This window comes from Neltuma alba, unplaced genomic scaffold (genome assembly GCF_004799145.2).
Source record: "Neltuma alba isolate B1F8T4 unplaced genomic scaffold, ASM479914v2 tig00012127_pilon, whole genome shotgun sequence".
NCBI lineage: Eukaryota > Viridiplantae > Streptophyta > Magnoliopsida > Fabales > Fabaceae > Neltuma > Neltuma alba.
Window position 1 is genome coordinate 46074 of NW_021636679.1, and position 18972 is coordinate 65045.

At 34.5% G+C, this 18972-nt stretch overlaps 1 protein-coding gene and 1 pseudogene across 2 annotated transcripts; one reads left to right on the forward strand and one right to left on the reverse strand.

Moving 5' to 3' along the window:
* The first annotated feature begins 407 nt into the window (after nt 1-407).
* On the forward strand, nt 408-6411 carry LOC114723254 (E3 ubiquitin-protein ligase RNF4). Of its 2 annotated transcripts, none has more exons than XM_028909429.1 (5): nt 408-581; nt 1419-1707; nt 1811-1865; nt 4319-4434; nt 5855-6411. In XM_028909429.1, exons 2-5 carry the CDS (start codon nt 1462-1464, stop codon nt 6074-6076), a joined length of 639 nt encoding a protein of 212 aa, XP_028765262.1. In that variant the 5' UTR covers nt 408-581; nt 1419-1461; the 3' UTR covers nt 6077-6411. The 2 variants fall into 2 exon arrangements, with proteins under 2 accessions (XP_028765262.1, XP_028765263.1); XM_028909430.1 differs by having other exon boundaries at nt 416-517.
* A 9464-nt stretch (nt 6412-15875) lies between these two features.
* Nucleotides 15876-18919, reverse strand: LOC114723253 (oleoyl-acyl carrier protein thioesterase 1, chloroplastic-like; annotated as a pseudogene).
* Nucleotides 18920-18972: the final 53 nt, after the last annotated feature.

Here is an 18972-nt window from a genome sequence, read left to right on the forward strand (position 1 = left end):
CATGATTTTAATTTTTTTAAGAATATTTTTTTCACAATATTGATGGTTTCATTCGAATGGACAACGGTGAAATAAGGGAGAGACTAATATAATTTTTTTTGGCCAATGAAAGATTAATATAATTAAAGTACCATAAAATATTACTCTGATGTTATAGAAAACTTAAATTGACCGTGATGGGATGCTGTTGATTAATGGTTACTACTACTAGTATTACTGAAGTCCTTTTAAGTTTTTATATTTAAGTTTTTATAGAACGCGCGTAAACTTCGGATAAAAAAAAAAAACGTGCGTAAACTGTAAAGTAAACCCCTGCCACGTGGGAACACCCGCTTCGTCATTCGTGACGTGCTGGAACTTATTTCAGACGCACTCCGCTCAGAACCGGCTTCTTCGCCCTCTCCGTTTTCTCCTTCGCGGAATCTTCCTTATTCGAATCGATAGAAAAGGGAAGAATCTGCCGATTCTCTGTCTGCGAAGCTCTTTGCGCCTCCGATTTGCTTCTTCGGTTGAAAGGGTTCGTTTGCTCACTTCCGTTTCCTGACGCGTTTTCCTTTTCCGTGCATTAGTCGGCTGATTAGGTCGGTTGCTTCGCTTTCGATTTCTCAATGATTGGTTTGATTTCTCCGTTTCGGATTCAATTCGTTGATTTGATCAACTCTTTGCATTACTTGTTGTTCGTCTCAATTTTTGTATATTGGTGCCTGAAAATTTCGCTCTTCACATGCTTCCCCCTCTTTTTGCGCATACTATTTATTTTTTGTTTTGATTTTAGGTACGATATCCATAAATGATATTTCTAGCGTGAAAAGGCCCGGTTTTGCTTGGAATATTTACTTAGCTTTTTCGAAGTTGTTGAATATGTAAAGCTTGCTGGTCAAACTTGGTCTTGTTTGTCGGCTACTATTTCTGAATGATTTATCATGAGTATGCGTGACTTGTGGTTTATTTCTCTGAATAATCCTTTGACGCTCACTAATTTACGCTCACTAATTGTGATCCTCTTGACTGTATTTTTGTGTACTTTGTTCGACTCTGACTGGACTCCCTTAATGCTCAACTGCTGAAGATATAGGAGAAGAGTTGCCAAAGTTTTTGGCTCAATAAGTTTTGTGAGTAGTTATTGTTACTTTATGGTCTGAACATGTTTAAGTTACAGATTATTTGATGTTTCTTTGTTTTTATTTTTTGCCCACAATAAATCTTGAAGCCTTATGAAACTTTTCTATTCGTGACTTCTCCAGAGTTGAGCGGATGTGAACAAGTAGTGATATAATTATATCTAGTGTTTCTTTTTTGATTTTCCTGCACTTCTAATTCTTTGCTATTTTGTGCTTCATCTGGTTCCCAGCAGTTAATTTTTGCCTGTTTAGATTTATCATTATTCAGAACAATAATCTCATGCCTTGTAATTTCAGGGTCTTCTGGTTTCATAATTTCAATAGGGGAATATAGTTCATAATGAGCACCCAAACAGTCAGGGGACCTGCTGTCAGAAGTGGTCGTAGGAGGAAGACAGTTTTGAACTTGGACCTGAACTGTTTCCCGCCAAGTGAGAATCAGGAACAGGGGGGGCCTTCAACTCAATTGGTGCCTCGAGAGGTTCAAGCAGGCCAACAACTGCCAGTTGCACAACCTGTGATGATTGATGTGGAGGCTATTGAAGATGATGATGTTGTTGAATCCAGTCCCAGAGCTTTTGCTGAGGCATGACTGCAGTCTTCTGTACTCTGTTTTTATGTTATCTTAAATTCTGCATCAGATTCATGTGTTGGAAACTAATCTTTTCTCCAAATTTTCTTTCATCCAGGCTAAAAACAATTTTAGAAGAAATCGTAGGAGGACTATAGTTGATGTGGATTTAGGTAACATGGCAATCCTTTCCTCCAGTGTGTTTTCCTATATGGCATTTCTTTTTTAAATGAATTTTAATAATCCTTCAAGAACTTCCTTTTTTAATTCTTTTGAAATCATTTTGACTTTAGGTTATCTTCTTGTGCCACTTTTCCCTTTAAAATCTATATGAATGTGGTAGTTTAATTGGATTCACCTGTTGATAACTTGATATTATTTTATGTACACTGCATGATATTCAGTTTACTCCTTGTCATGCTCTGCTTCATTCCACTCTGCTGTCCAACTGATAGATCTCTGGGATATTCTGGAAGAATCAAAAGGAGTAGAGTGGCAATGAAGCAAGTGATCATCTGTCTAAGCACGCTTTTTCTGTTCCACCAGGTTTTTATGATGTGTTTACTCATTGATGCTTAATTTTCTTGAGACTGATTGTAGGAGGAACAACCAGCTCATCTCTGAGATAGGATACAGCTGCTTTATTTTGTTCGTCCTTTGTGTGTTAAAAAAAAGAAAGACTGACTAGAAAAGAAAAATGAAGAAAAAAAGAGGTGGGTTGGAATTGTAAAGGAGGTAAATTTAGAGAACAATGACAACTGAGGGGCAGTTAGGAAGTTGTGCTGGTTGAATTGGAGAAGAGACATTGGCATTTTTATTGAGTATTTGATGTAGGGAGTTCCGCGAAAATGGCATGGAGAAATTTACAGGAGTTCTGGGAAGAAACTTAGCCTCTTGTGGATATGCTGTGTAAGGTTGTCATAATTGTGAGTTTAACTAAAATCGTGAAGAGATAAACTTGTATTGTAAATTCGCATCATAAAAACATAAGAGTTTAATTATATTAATAAATGTGAAATATAATTAAGATATAATATGCAATGTAAATCTTATCCAGATTGCCATAAATGGAAAGAAATTTAGGTATGTTTTATGATGTACAATATTTAAGGAAAAAATTCTAATAAACTTAATTTTATTCATGATAATCGGTTTTTAATGTATTTATTTTATTTCATTTGTTATTTAAACTATGACAATTTTATTTGACCATCAAATTTGATCTCAGTAGTGAACCTTTGAAGATTTAAATTCATCACAGGCCCTTAAGTTCAAATACTGCACCGATAAGATGAGTACAATTTTAATTAAAAATACAATTTTTCCCTTTTTTGAGAAAACAGCTGGTCTGATTAATTCTTCTTCTTCTTTTTTTTTTTTTTTATACCAAAGGTCTAATTAATTCAACATGGAATTATATTGAGCCTAATTTTATCATTTTTGAAGTAATTTTGGCACAAAATATAATCTATATGTTACAAATTGAGTTGTGCTTTATTGGTTAATCAATTTCATTGACCATATTAAAGGAGGTAAATAATAAAACATTTCTTCCATTCGTTGAGTATTTCAAGCTTCTGAACCATTGCATAGGGGGTTTGATCCTCAATGCAGCAAACTTTTGGTTCAGCAATTTTATCAAAGGTTACTCACCCTAGTCACTTCAAAAATGCTGAGGTAGAGTTTATGTGAGTCGCGCAATTTATATGACTTTGGGATCCAGACGAGTTTGCAAGTGACTTAACTCATTATGAAGACATAAAAATGGTGACTCTCTTGAACGGGGAGTCAAGTCCATTTTGACAACTGTGTTCAAACCCTCATGTGCTGTGCTGTGAGTGCTTGTTTCGAGTGTTGTCCGATTGTTATCCTAAACTCCGTTGGTTATAATCGTTAACCATTATTATGTTTTCCTAGGCTTCTCACTATAAATAAGAAGTTTATGTAAGCCACATCTCACTGGCTACATTTCTCCCGTTCTCACTAGCTCTGTGGCTCATATTCTATATAAATTACTGTGGGGCAGTGGGTTTTCACTGGTACAGCTCTTTCTGTTTGTCTATTCAGAGAGGAATGGGATTCATTCTAATCATAACTTCTTCAATTGTTTGCTGAGGAAAGCCAATGGTAGGTCGTGCTGGAGTTAAGTTCTTTGGGACTCAGATTTTACCTAGAATGTCAAATGTTTCTAGGTTGTGGTGGGGGTTGATGGTCTGATTAATCACTTTACTAATTATGTGGTTCTTAGAACAGGACAGGGCATCAATTTTACTATTTTGGGGAATGGCAAGAACTTGTTTGGTACCAGTTTTATGTTTGTGTGTATTGCTTTTGACATGAATATTTGCGTCTGTCTCACACTTTACCTCGACTGACTACATGATGACTGTAAACAAAGATTGTAAAGGTTGCAACAATACTAATGAAAGATAACTCTTTGCAAAGCTTCAGAAAGCATGTAAATACTAAGTAAGTAAGGGTAAACTGCATCAGTTGAACAGAAGTAGTACAATGGATTTGACGGACAACCATCTGCGATATATGGAGCACCTTTGCACCCAGTCTGTTAAGTTTCTTGGTTACTGATGGTAGTTGTTAATATCTTTGTTGTTCATGTTTATTGCAGAGGAGCGGACAGGAGGGATCAATAATGATCGCAACAAACGCAAAAGAAGTTCATCAAACCGAACAATTATTAACTGCGATCTTTATGTAAACCTGGAAGCAAGTAACAGTTCAATGGTAATCAATTCTTTTGATTCATGTTATTACTTTATGTCCTATGCTTCTTTTTCCAGATACATAACTTATGAATGTGTTCTGTTTTCTTGCTGTGTATATGTTGATTTTAGTATCTCCTATTTCTCATTGCCATTAAGCCTTATCAGCTCAGGCATCTAGTGTGTGGTTTATTCTAATTGAAGAAAATTCCTGTCATTTTGATTGCTGCTACCTTCAACCTCTTTAACACATTTTCATGCCATTGGTGGTGAAATCAAGGAACGGTTATCATCATGTGTTCTTATCATGGATAAATTTTCTTGGTTGCTTCTAAAGTGAAATGGTTTTAACTTAACGTCATGCAACTGAACATTCGGAGATTTTTCTGCATGCCTTTTGGTGCTGCTGATGAAAAGGGTGTCCTGGAGTAGTTCACTATTTTAATTCTACACATATGAAGTTTATTTCATCATTTCATCGTTTCGCCAGTACCTATTCTACTCATCATAAGTAGCAGCAGCACCTGGGTCATTGGTCCCACAATGGAATTGTGCTCTAAAATGCATGATTTTTAATGTGCGGGCTGCTCATGCTCTAGATCAGTGAAAGTGATTGGCTCAGTTAACAATCATTGAGAGGGAGAGGGAGTATGGGAGGGAGGAACATTGTAGGATGCAAGAGAGAAATTTGAGGAAGACATCGAGAATATGAGGACGAGAGCTAGAGTAAATAGGAGAAATGCAGCCAGCGAGTATTGATCTGCATGAGCATCTTATTTACAGTGAGGATAAAAGACAATGCATTTATGAGTAATAAATAATTACAAAATGATATCCTAATTAATCTACAATCGATATTAATTATGTACAATAAACCATATCGACACAAAAAGCATATCACAATCAACAACAAGAATTAAAATCCACATATAGGCCAACCTTGAGTCAGGTAAGACCAAAGAAATTTCTTGTAACATAGAAGGAAAAGAAATCAGAAATTTATGCTCCTGGAGTAGAGTTTGGGAAGGTTTGAAGTTTCCAATGCCAGGGAACTCATGGTCGTCTGGTGATCAATTGATGACCGGTCATTGACTATCCACTCAAGTTAGGTGAAAGGAGTGAGGGGAAAGTGTGCTGAGGAGCAAGGCAAGGCTAGGTGCGGCGTGTTAAGAGGCATTCACCCAATAGCTGTCATCAGCATGAAAATAGAGAACAAGAAATCTTACTTGGGTTTGATATTTTATGCTTTAATTTTTACCAAAGAAATCAATAGAAATGTTTACATCCTTACTAAAAATTTTAGGAAAATAAAAATTGTTACTATATGGTGGTTTTTTGAAATGTTATTTTGATAGGTTGAGTTGAGACTTTTTTAAATATAGTCAGTAGTGGACTGAAATGTTTCGGGACTCAAATTGCTAACCTGAATATTTCATTTACAGACGGAAAACATAAGAATGCCACCAGAACCTCCAAAGGATCCTGTCTTTAACTGCCCAATATGTATGGGCCCACTAGTAGAAGAAATGTCAACAAGATGTGGTCATATTTTTTGCAATAATTGCATTAGGGCTGCCATAAAAGTGCAAAGTAAATGCCCCACCTGCAGGAAAAAGGTTACTGTGAAGGAGCTTAGAAGGGTCTTCCTGCCAGCAACTGGTTGAAGGTATAGCCAGAACCATTGATTATATAAATCGGTCGAAGTGCTTCCTTGTTTTCTGACTTTGTAGGCGTAACAAGTATTAGATTTGAATAATGCTCTACTACAACCTGCTGACTTTCAGCGCAAGTGATGAAATGTTAGTGTAAATTATATGAATTCAATTTTTCAAGTTTCCAGTAATATATAAACGGAATATGTACTATTCATTATACCATCAAGGGCTGATTTTTGAAATAGGGTGCTTAATCAGGATATGTCAGTGCTCTTCATACTGTTGTACTTCACAAGCTGGGGATTGTCTTCCTCATTTCTGAATCTGAATTTCTTGTTGATAGTCATAAATCCTGGGGAGATGATTTTTTTAGCTCATTCACTGCACTTTGCGCAGATTTTTTTTTTTGGTTGACTTGAGTTCTTTGAAATTTTAGTTACCTTAATAGCTAATCCGGTTGCCTTGAAAGATATCTTCGATAGAAGACTTTGAAGGTTACTGAATTTTCAGTTGATGACTCGAATAGTTCATCTCCAGAGAGGGGGAGGGAGGGACGGAGAGGGAGAGAAAACCACTTGAACCTCCAAAGGTTGCTGTTCTTTAACCGTTCAACATGTAGATATGGACCTTTTGTTAAAAGGGAGGTCGGCAGGGCATGTAGGGGTGTTCATGAAGCCCGGTTGCCCGTATTGCCCACCCAAACCCGAAAAAAAAATCCCAGCCTGCCCTAAAAAAAAGGTGGCCCAAAAGAAATATTAGGCATGTTCAAGCCGGCAAATTGTCATGCATGGCTGGGCAGGGTATGATACGCTGCCAAAATATATATAATTCTATTTATATATATTTTATTCGTCTCATATTTATCTCTTGAATCAAATACACTGTTACATTAATATTCAGTATTTATTATATTTATTTATTTTCAAATGATTTCGAGCGTTAAACATTATCATTTACTATGATTTGTATTATTATTTTCCTTTTTAATGCAAACATTATGACTATTGGCAATTTGTATAATTGATCCATGAGTATTTGGGAGTTATGAAAAAAAAAATTCATATTTGGTTAAGAAATTTTAGAAACTAGAAAAGCAATTAAGTTTAATAAAATATAATAATAACATTTTTGTTTGTCATAGTTCACTCCCCTTAACTACTATAAAATGTAGTTTCATAGTATATTAATTAGTAATAACTAAATTAGGGTCAAGTTGTCATTTTAATATAAAGTTACATTAGATTATTTAGAGGAATATAAATAATTAGTTAATTAATATAATATATTAATTTGCTGGGTATAGAAGTCAGTCCTGCCTAGCCTGTATTTGCCTAGCCCAAACTTACAAAAGCTTTTCATGGACAGGGTTGGGTAATGGGTTGTATTTTTCAGTTTGTTTATTTTTCAGGCAGGGTACCAAGCAATGGTCATGTCTTGTCCAATCCTGTCCATATGCAGTTTCACATGATTTTGCAACAACTTCACCAAGGCTCCGGTGAATGCACAGGATAAATGCTTTGCCTTTGGTAGAATTTGCTGTGAAAGCGCTTGTTTCTCCCATCAACTAGTTGAAGGTTTGGCAAATATGGCAAAACAAGTGATTTTATTCCCCTACTTCCCCCCCCCCCCCCAAATCTTCTTGAATTTGTTAACGCGACAAGTAGTGTATCACCAAAAGGCTGCCATTACACAGTATATCTAGTAACAGACTAGACTTTCTGGTGCTTAAATGTAAGTGGGCCTTATTGTAAATTTGCTCAGATTACACATCATTTGGATCTGCCCAATAAATCAAAGGGACCCTCGATCCAATTTTATTTTTCTTTTTTATTCGGATTACAGGTTTCCTCCCTTTTCTCCTTTATCCGTATGAGCGGTTCATTATCAAACACACAAGGGTAAATCAGTTTCCTTTCTCTTGAGTGATGCCCTTAAAACCAGAAAAATAGGAAACAGATGTAGCTATGACAGAAAAAGCATTTTAGTTATACACAGATAAGATATTCCTCTATAAGATCTAGTTTGGACCAGAGGTGTTATTTTGATAGGGTAGTGTTCACTCGTCATTATGTAATATTACCTTCAGTTTTTAATAACAAAACTAGTTTTACTTTTAATTTGATGTTAAATATAAGATTCCAAGCTATTTTATTTATCATATTTATTCTTTTTTTTTTCAAAATAGTTTTTGTAATAGTTGCACATGTTAAATGTTTATTGATTTAATGAAATGATAGTTTTAGTTAATACATGATTAGTAAATGTATTCTGAGAAAGACAATAGAGAATTATTACAATTAATTAACTCAACAAACTTTTTTAATTTACTCAAATTAGTTAATTAACTATTATATTAAGAACTAGAGGTAGTATGTGGTTTGTCAAAAGATTGATCAGGGATTGAATCGCCCATCCATGAGGAGCTAGAATGGGATTCCCACAATTATTTTCTCCAAAATTCTCTTCTGTTTAAATATATGTCTGGCCAATATAAGATAATCGCCCGTGTAATGTTGTATCTTTGATGTCAATTTCCCGTTTAAATACCAAGTTCATCATTTTTCAATCAAAGTGTGATCATTATATAGTTTTGGGTTAAAGTACAAATTTGTCTTGAAAGTTTTCATTTAAGAAAGTTGGGTACCTGAAAGCTTTTTTGGGGAGCAAATTGATATGAAAATTTAAAATAATAACATTATTGCCCTCTATCATTAAAAATATTAACGGTCAACATTACTATTTTCAGTAAGGGATAATATTATTATCATTTTAAATTTTTAGAGCAAATTTACTTCTAAAACAATTCTAAATACCCAGTACTTCTAAATAAAAACTTTCGGAACAAATTTGTATTTAACTCTGTAGTTTTGGACAGCACTCGGCGGGTACAAAAATCATACCCTTTTCATAAGAACTTGGTAACAGGGATGTGAATATCTCATATTTTTTGTACGTGAGTATTAGGAAACTGTTTACAAAATGATTCTTAGAATTAACCAATTAGATGATGATAATTAATTCTATATAATTCTAAAAATACCAAAGTGTTAAACATATGTTAATAGACGCCGTAAATTTATTAAAATTTTAGAATAGATTAAATATATGGTTTTCAACGCGAAATAATTAACCATGGTGAGGAAAATAGCACAAATAAATAACATTGAAACAGAAGTCGAAGATATAAATTTCATAGAAGGGATCAATATTATGTCCGAGGATATTTTCTTTCCATCAAATCATTCCTTAAGTATCAAAGTTTAAATACTTAGGATCTATTATATATAAGGATGGTGAAATTGATGGAGACGTTTCTCATAGAATACAAGCTGGCTAGTTAAAGTAGAGGAAAACTATTAAAGTTATTTGCAATAAGAAGGTAGTTGAGAAGCTTAAGAAAAATTTTTATCAGACTGCTAGAAGACCAGTTATGTTGTGTGGTAGTGAATGTTAGGTGATGAAAGGAAAACAAGAGCACAAAGTTGGGGTAACAGAAATGAGGATGTTGAGATGGAAGGTGGTCATACAAGAACATGCAAGATTCGAAATGAAAATATTAGAGCAAGAGTCGGTGTGACACCTATCCAAGAGAAAATGGTTGAATATCGCTTAAGATGGTTTGGACATATGTAGAGAAGGCCATTGGAGGCTCTAGTGAGGAGGATAGATATGACAATATGGAGTCCTATAAAAAAGAGCAGAAGAAGACCAAGAAGAACGCTCAATGAGGTTATTAAACCAGACCTCCTGATCAAAAACATATCTAAAGATTGGGTTGTTGACAGAGTATGATGGCGTTGTGTGATTCATGTAGCCAATCCCACCTAGTAGGGTAAGGCTTGTTGTTGTTGTTATTGTTGATGTTATATAAAGAGCACTATCCATCTTTTATTTTTCACCTCTTTGTTGCATTACTATACATGTCTTTATAAGATTAAATAAACATGTGATACTTATATATATACACACACACATAAAAGATCTATTTAATTAATTTGAATAAAAAACTAGTTAAATTAATTATTTATAAAAAATATGTGTTAGTTTTTTTCAAAATATCTTCTTAACTTATAAATTAATCTTTACATTATTTGATTATAATTCACTGCTCAAGTTCAAGACTCCAAGTCTAATTTTAACGTTTCAAGCTAAGTCCAACCCATACCAATAATAATAGCTTTTGATTAAAAAAAAAAAGAAGAATTCTCGCCTTGGTGGGCTTGCACCGTTGCAGGCTAGCCTATATTTGCATCGCTAGCTTGCTTTATCAGCTCTATTTTCCAGTTCATATTTTGTTTATAAATTTTCTCGTCTTTAATATTGATAAGTTATGTGTGCTAGAAATTTGTATCTTACAAAAGACAAGTAAAATTATTATATATCCTGACTATTTCATGTGTAATTTGACTTTCTTTTATATCAAAGTATGGATCTTAATTTTATATGCTTGAAATACAATTTGCCAGATAAATAATTTAATTAAAAATGATATACTCTTCCGATCTTAAATATAAAACCAATTTTATAGTGTAATTTACATTATAAAATAAGTTTTATATTTATGACCAAAGAGTATTTTGTTATAATATTTTAATTGAAAAGCATTCCCAGGGCTTGGCGAATGCTTGGCAATGAATTAAATTAAAGATGGATACAATATATAGATTCGAATGTTTTAGTACAATCCAAGAAGTCTTTGGAAGTGACCAAAAGCGATGCCGACCTTTTTATGATCACAAGAAGCTTGTAAAAGAAATTTAAAAAAAAAAAAACAAGGGATAACAAGAATTGAGACAAGAATCAATGATGAACACGGATTAGTCAAAATTTGACTTTAAATTCATTCAATCACTATTTTCTTAATCTATTACTCCTTCGCTCTTTAATATAAAACCTAATTGTTAAGTTGATTTTGGTTCTAAATATAAAACCTGTTTATCATATTTATCTTCTTTTTTTTTAAAAAAATTACCCCTATGGATACTCTCTCAACCATAATCAAGTAGAAGAGAAAGGGAGGATATTAAGGAAGATAATTATAGTATTATAGGAAAAATATGTTTTTTTTTTATAATTAACTAACTTAACTAACTTCCTTAATATAATCAAATTAGTTAAATATGTCTTATATTAAAGACAGGAAGGGTACTTCATCGCAAAATGAGTGAGTGTGATCCTAGATCTAAACAAATCTCAACTAGCTTCTGTATTTAAAAGTATGGCTGATACAAACTACACAGTGGCTCCTTGTTTTTACGCAAAATTTGAGGTGATGAATCTCATTATTATGAGTAATAATGTAGCTTGTGGTAGGATTTATAAGTTCATTGTTACCAAAAGCTCTCGGACTGAGCAAAGTCACTGGACAAAAATGAAGTTAGATAGTTGAATAGATAATAAACTGATTTGATTCTCAAGTAGAGAGAGAGTGATTAATTAGTTGTAGACACTCTTCTAACTCAACGTTTCTTCTGAGCGGCTTCAAAAGATATCATGCAGGATGAATGGAGGACACAAATTGAATCCGCAATATATATAATTCTAATTAAAGAGAAGCATTCTTGTCTCGGTTTAGGGCAATAATTAGAACAATAACTTCTGTTATTTGGAGGCATGTCCTAATCCTGATGAGTTCTCAGGACCTAACTTATCTAAACTTTCGTTTAAAAAAAAAATTCTGTTATTTGTAGACAACAATATTTAGGAAGGCCTTCAATAATATATATATGTATGTATGTATTCATGAATCATAAATTATAAAGACTCAACACAGAGGAAATTAAACTGTGATAGAATGTTTATTCAAAGAAGCAGCAAATCACATATAGCCATTGACAGGCTCATTAATGTATAACATTACTCGTACCCAAGAAGGCACAAAACCAATATTCAAGCCAAATATAATGCATGCAAATTATTTAGGATATTAGGGCATGCATGCAAATCCTAAATATCAAACCTACACACTCACACATTTAGAGAAGTAACTTTCCTGTCACACATCCACAAGAACACAAATACACAAATAAGCTTCCATAATAATATAATATCATGGAGAATGAGAAGTAGGGCCGAAGTTGGGAACTTCAGAAGCCTTGGGGTTGTTAGGGTTTGTGGTTTTGACATTTTTGAGCCACCAGAAGGGACCAGGACCAAACAGCCATGGATGAAGCAGACCAAGTCCCCAAGGTCCTAGTCCTCCCCACCAGAAGAACTTAGAGGCTCCATACAGCTTATCGCCATCGTCGTACTTGTCGCCGCCGCCACCTGGGATGCTTCTTCCTGCGGCAACTTCCACGGCACTCAGAAATGGCGTGGCTATTATGAGAGACAATACCAGGAAAGCACAACTGAGTTTGGCCATGGAACAAGTTTCGTAAAGAGGTTTTCTTTATCTCTTTCTCTTGGTTTTGCATGCAGAGTATGCCTGCCTGTGAATGGCCCTAATTATAGAACTTCAAGTGGCAGTGATGGGACCTTCTCTTCACCTTCTGGTTTTCCTCATAAGGGAATATGGAAGGAATCTAATTAAATTTGCCTTTCCGTGATAGATTTGATTGCTGAGAGGAATTAAATACATATAGAGATTAAATGAAAGAAAGAGAAAGTAAATGAAAGGATATGAGAAATTTAAATGTAATGAGTAAAGTAAAAAAGTGACGGCTTCTTAAAATAAATATATAAATAGTGGCATATGGCTTTAAAGAGTGAGAAATTTTACTGATGTTGAGATTGAAATGTCATTTCACTTCCTACTCTTTATTTCATTAATTTAAGAATTACCTTTCTTGAAACATAATTTCAATCTTTTGAAACTAATTAACATACACTAGAAAGCACGATAATACACTAATATATATATATATATATATATATTCATTATTAGCTTTCGTAACTAAGAATTCTCTTGCTTTTTGTGTCGTTCTTCCTGCTACACTGATGCCTAGTTGATCTTAATTTGATTAAGTGAATCTGCCTAATTACATTTCTCTATTTAGTGGATTATCTAATTAAGGTGTTAAATTTGATGGACCACAGTTGCTTTTGATTGGCAGTGTAAGCAGAAAAAGAGAAACTTGATAAAAGCACTGCTTTGTAGTAGCTGACAAAATTCAACTTGTGAATTAATGAGCATTCTACGTATAGTTAAGATGTCCCTTTCTTCAACTAAGGAATGAAGTGTTATACCATTATATATATGTATGCAATTAGCTAATAATATGGTAATTGGCGTGTGCTTCGTTGTGATAGCATTCATGGGGGTACCTTAATTTGTACCATTTGAGAGGAATTGGTAGTTGCGTCTGTTAATTTGGATCAATTAGTAAAAACTTTCTCTATTTTTGGATTTCAATTTGATGTATTACTCCTACGGCTCTTATTTAAAAATTATTTAATTAATTTGAATGTTTATGAAAGCTAAATGAATTACTTAATTCTAATAAATGTAATATTATATCCTAAGATATTTTATGCAATATTAGACTATATTTCAATTTATAAATTACATAAATTAGTTTTAAAAAAAAATATAAGAGATAAAATGAATTAATGTTTCAAATTTAATATCAAAAAACTTGTCTAACTAGTTTCTACATTTGAGACCAGAGGGATGTAAGTTCCAACCTAAACTTATGGAAATTGTTATAATTCTTTATTATACTTTATCTCTCACATCCCAGACAACATAGGAGCATAGCATTCTTTATTATCCTTTATTTTGAGTAGTGCATTTGACCATTCGATCACACAAACAATCCACCTTATCATGATTTCCAAAAGAAGGGGATGACCCTATGAATCGTATTTTGTATTTTCTGTAATTCTGATACAATAACCAGGTCATGAAAAATCCAATTAACCTTACCAATCACATAAAAATCAGTAGGATATTATTGAAATCTATTACTCTTCCGGTCCTTAATAAAAGACCTATTTAACTAATTTGATTAAATTAAGGAAGTTAGGTAGACTAGTTAATGATAAGAAATATGACATGTTTTTCCTAAAACACCATAATCATCTTTTTTAATATCCTTTTTCCCTCACTTACTTGATTATGGTTGAGGGAGTGTTTATAGAGATAATTTAGAAAAAATTGATAAATATGAAAATAGGTCTTATATTTAGAACTAAAATTAACTTAACAATTAAATCCTATATAAAGACCAGAGGAGTATCTATTGTCTATTGATGATAAATAACTTCATATTAAAACGTGTCCATAATTACTTGAGCAATGCACAACAATGGTATTTGTAGGATTCATGACTAGTTAATAGAAAATCAACTTGTTATATTACCTCCAATCTTAATATAAAATCTCATTTGACTTTTATTTTAATCATAAATAAAAGACCAATCCATTTATTTTTCATATTTTATATATTTTTTCAAAACAGTCTTTCTAATAGTAGTAGTGTTAATCAATAAACTTATTAGCAAAGATATTTAAAACAGACAATACCAATTTATTACAAATAACTAACTTAATTATTTTCTTATCTACTCAAAATAGTCAACTAACTCTTATTTTTAAACCCAAAAAATAGTAATATATATTAAAAAGTGAGAAATCACTATTTACAAGTCATGAGTTAGAAATCACAATATGTTTAAGTTACAAACAACATTGGTTATAAACAACGGGACTTGTTTCGATGAATGCACAAAACTCACTTTTAAAACAGTAGAATTTTCCCGATCATTTCAATCTGCAATAAACTCTTGCTCAATAAGAAAGCGTAATAAAACTTAGCTGCTTGGATTTAACTCCATAGGTGCTTACTGAAATCTCCTTCGTTACAATCATAAATTCTGCATCTTCCTTGCTACTCAGAACTAAAAGATTGATCTCTTGAGAATGCAAGCAGAAAACATATCCCCTATACAGTGATGTTGACAAACTTTATAACAACCGGATAAAATTATAATAATACAGCCGTAGAAAAAGTTCGTGAGTTCTAAGCAAAATCTCCAATGCCGAAGAGTAGAAAACAGAACCACCAAAAAAAGAGTCGAGCAAAGGTAGGAGTAGATGCATCATCTTGGAGCTTTCCTTCTCCATTCTGTTCGTCCTCTGTTGATCTCTAGTCCATCACCAGACAACCTAAGTAGATGCAGAAACTGCCGGCAATATTATCATTTCCCTTGCCGTGGCGGATCCATTTGTACCATGGAGTTCTGCAACTGCCTCAGCTCCCTCTGCCAGTTCGAGCTTGTGAGGGAGTCAACTATATCATCTGTTGGCACTCACGTCTGTAATCCAATGTTATACTTTGCAACTCATAGTCGTCGATAATTTCCTGAGGCATGCTTGCCCATAAAAACTTTGTCAGTCCATGATGCCAACATGAAGCGTTGGAGAAAAGGACTCATTTTGATATGGAACTGATGAGTCAGGTTGCAGTCTATTGAATAGGCACATGTATGCATGGCATGTAAAAAATGGGAAAAAATGTGTATCCCATTTAAAAAAAGAAAGGTAGAATAAATTGTGCAGACCTCCTCTGAAGTTGTTGCGACAACTAACAGAAAGCTTTATACAAGTTATAGAGAACATGGCCTTAGTTTGCCAAGGAATTTAGAGAAGCGAATCTTGACCATGGGATCTGACACGAATGTTCAAGATTGAAACACCAAGTTACGTAACTTAGAGCGGCCATGTGATTTTTATGTGATCTTTTGATCTTTGGTCCCCTCAATCAACCAAAAGCCAAGCCATAACCTACATATGCACATAGATGGATAGAACACATGCTTAATATTGCTCAGAATTGGGAACAAATGTAGACTTTTTCGAAGTACCTCAAAGCAGCCATCCAATATAAGTGACATTGTAACATTGCTGGTTCATGTCTAGATCTGCTCTTCGAGGCTGCAGTATTTGAGAGTTTAGTATGAGAACCAGGATCTTGATATTTCTTTCATAATAAAAGAAATTATATCAAAGGGAAAAAGTACACAGGAAAGAGCAATAGGATATCCTCATAAGATAAATTACTACAATCATAACAGATCAGAAAAGCTATAAGATAGAACCTTAAAAATATGTAGCAAATTACGAGTTATCCAGGGAAAATTTTTGAAGAGAAAAAGAAAAGAGTTATATAAGCTAAATGATCATACCACAAGTCCTAGTCTATAATTCTGAGCAGGATCTTCCAGCTTTGGAATTTTCTTCAAGCTATTATTATTCTCCTCAGGAAAGGATAACCTAGAACCACACAACAAAAACAATAAAATGAAGCAACTATGGACCAGGATGCTTCAGCCAAGCTGCCTACTATATTTGCTGCTTATCAGCATAGACTTTCAAGAAGACACTTTCACACTGACGTGGCGTTGTTACAACAGTGCCCTCCCCTTCTTGTTCACCAAAATTCTAGGTTTACATTGTGCAACATATTGTCAACTAGGAATGATCTCAACGCAGGTAGAAAAGCAACATACCTTGGCTCACGCGGACAGAAAACCAGATACTCCTCACGGACATCATCAGAGACTTTTTGGAGTCGCCTAGTGTCCTCATTCATCATTACCCACTTGCTGAGGAATCAATGCCGATTGTCAGCTTTATGGAAGAAGCATCTAAAGCACAAAAACTGTTTTTGGACAGTTGCATACATGACATCAATAAAATCAAACAGGAAGCATCATTCCACAGGCCAAGTACATTTCACAGAGACTGCAGCTAAGAATTATTTGTTAAATTTCTCACATTGCATCATAGAATAGTTTCCTGTCAACTTTAGATTTTATGGATGGATATTATTGTTTATTTGTTTAAAGGCTGGCGTGTAACTTGTAAAATATTAAGTGACGTTGCATTCACCGAAATTTAATTGGTGATTTGTCACCATTGGAGGGGCAGCTCTAAAAAAGGGAGTGTATGGAAAGGATTATGGTGGTGTGTCTACAGTTAATGAAAAATTCTGTTGCGTTTGTCTCTCTCTAATATCTCTCTCTGCTTCTCTGTTCTCGATCTCTCCCCTCTTTCTGACCGCCACTATACAACATAGGCTTAATAAAATTCCTGACATCCTAGTGACCACAGGACCTCACAAGTCAGAATTATTGGACAGGTTTGTTAAAGTTGTGCTTCAAGATAAATGTAAGGGGGTTCAAGATTTCAAATTAACATAAAATATTCAAAAGAACTTAGTTAAACCTTAAAGCATGACGTGAAGCACTTAATGTACACTATTGGAAAGATAGAAAGTAGATGTGCATAATTTATGGCAAATAATAGAAATTTCCAATAAGAGGAATTAAGTTCATCACTTCAAATATCTCACAAGTCCTCAACTTCCCCAACCCGAAAAAGAAAAAATTCAAACCATTTATATACGGGAAGAACTAAAATGCAGCCCGGCAATTTAGTTGGATGATTTAACCACGGTTTCAGTAGCAACTAGAATATTCTTGATATTATGACACCAAAACAATAGAAATAAAAGCTCCGACCATTATTCTATCTTATGACAGACAAATGATGAGGAAAAACTGGATCAGGCATACGTTACTGAAACTGAAACACGAAGTTTGTGATTTTGGAACAAAGGATTTCCAGTAGCAGAGAATTTCCACAACTTCACAGTACATATCAATGAGCATTGCATGTCTAGAAACGGTTCACAATAATGAAAAATTCTCACCTGGTTGCTCTTCCAATCATTTGATCGGTAGCATAGTCCTTGAGTATAAAATCACGTCTGGTTCCAACTCTTCCTTCCCCTTGACACCACGTCTCTATTTCAACGACATCACTCCTGTTGGAATTTTCCAGTCAAATATTTTCTCGCTAAGTTTCTACATAAACCAACATGGTAAGAGCAAACCCACCAAGCAGGGTATTTGTAGATTTCAATGTGCATGCGAGCAGTCACCCATATGAGACGCAATTTTCTCATGGTAGGGGTCGTAGCAAATCCATCCGTCGAAAACCAAACACTCTGAGCATGATTACATCCAACCTCCTATAATCACAAAGTTAATGCTAGAAAACAAACAAAATGTCGTCTACTATCAGACAAGTGTTCAGTTCCTAAACAAACTCAATAGACAACAATAAGGAACAGATTATCTCAACAACATTGCACAATCTTATCCTATATACCTGCCGAACTCTGTTATTTAATTGTTCACAAATGCAATTGAAATAGAAATGCAATGCAAATAGAGGAAGGAGAGAGAGAGAGAGGAGCGTGGAATAGAAATTTCAAATGCCCAAAATCTTCACTTCCCGTTTCGGTAGAATTCGCATGAAAAATTCAAGACGAGAAATGCCCAAAAAATTGACTTTGAACTTTTAAAGGTTTCCAGTCTAATTCGAAGATACACAAAAACGAAACAGATAGGGAAATCCCTGTCGGTCATGCTATATTGAAATGCATGAAAAAGAAAAAACAAGCAGGGATAACGTTTTACCTGCAAGAGATTGGCCATTGTCTCAACAGTGGCCGTCTTATTAATCCCAACTTCATAACTCCTTACAATGAACTTCTCCTTATAAGACAATCCATCCTCCGTCAAGCTCCCAGACGCAACCGGTCCGCCAAAGTCCCCGAACCGGGTTCAACCCGTGTCACTGCGCCATCGAACCCAAGGCCTCCACGGTCCGACACGACGGCAAGAACCGGCGACGTTTTGGTCTCGCGAGAGCACACAACGACGTCGCTCCTCCGGCGAGCGAAGAAGGACCTGGGCGGAGCATTGAATCTGCATTGAGCTAGGGCTTGAATGGGATCTGTCCCATTACAAGAAATCTTCAACATTTTCCGTTGGGAATTCCCTCTTTCTCGGATTCAGCAGACTTTGAGAGGAGCGCACAGAGTCTGCGTCTCTCAACGTGTTTGTTTATAGATTTCTCAGAGTCAGACAAAAGGATGCTGGAAGAGAACGTG

What these genes read in the sequence shown, in the direction of transcription:
- LOC114723254 (XM_028909429.1), top strand. Translation starts at nt 1,462, where the DNA reads ATGAGCACCCAAACAGTCAGGGGACCTGCTGTCAGAAGTGGTCGTAGG. An exon ending in TATAGTTGATGTGGATTTAG is followed by an intron (nt 1,866 to 4,318) that starts GTAACATGGCAA and finishes TGTTTATTGCAG; the next exon opens with AGGAGCGGACAGGAGGGATC. An exon ending in AAGCAAGTAACAGTTCAATG is followed by an intron (nt 4,435 to 5,854) that starts GTAATCAATTCT and finishes TTTCATTTACAG; the next exon opens with ACGGAAAACATAAGAATGCC.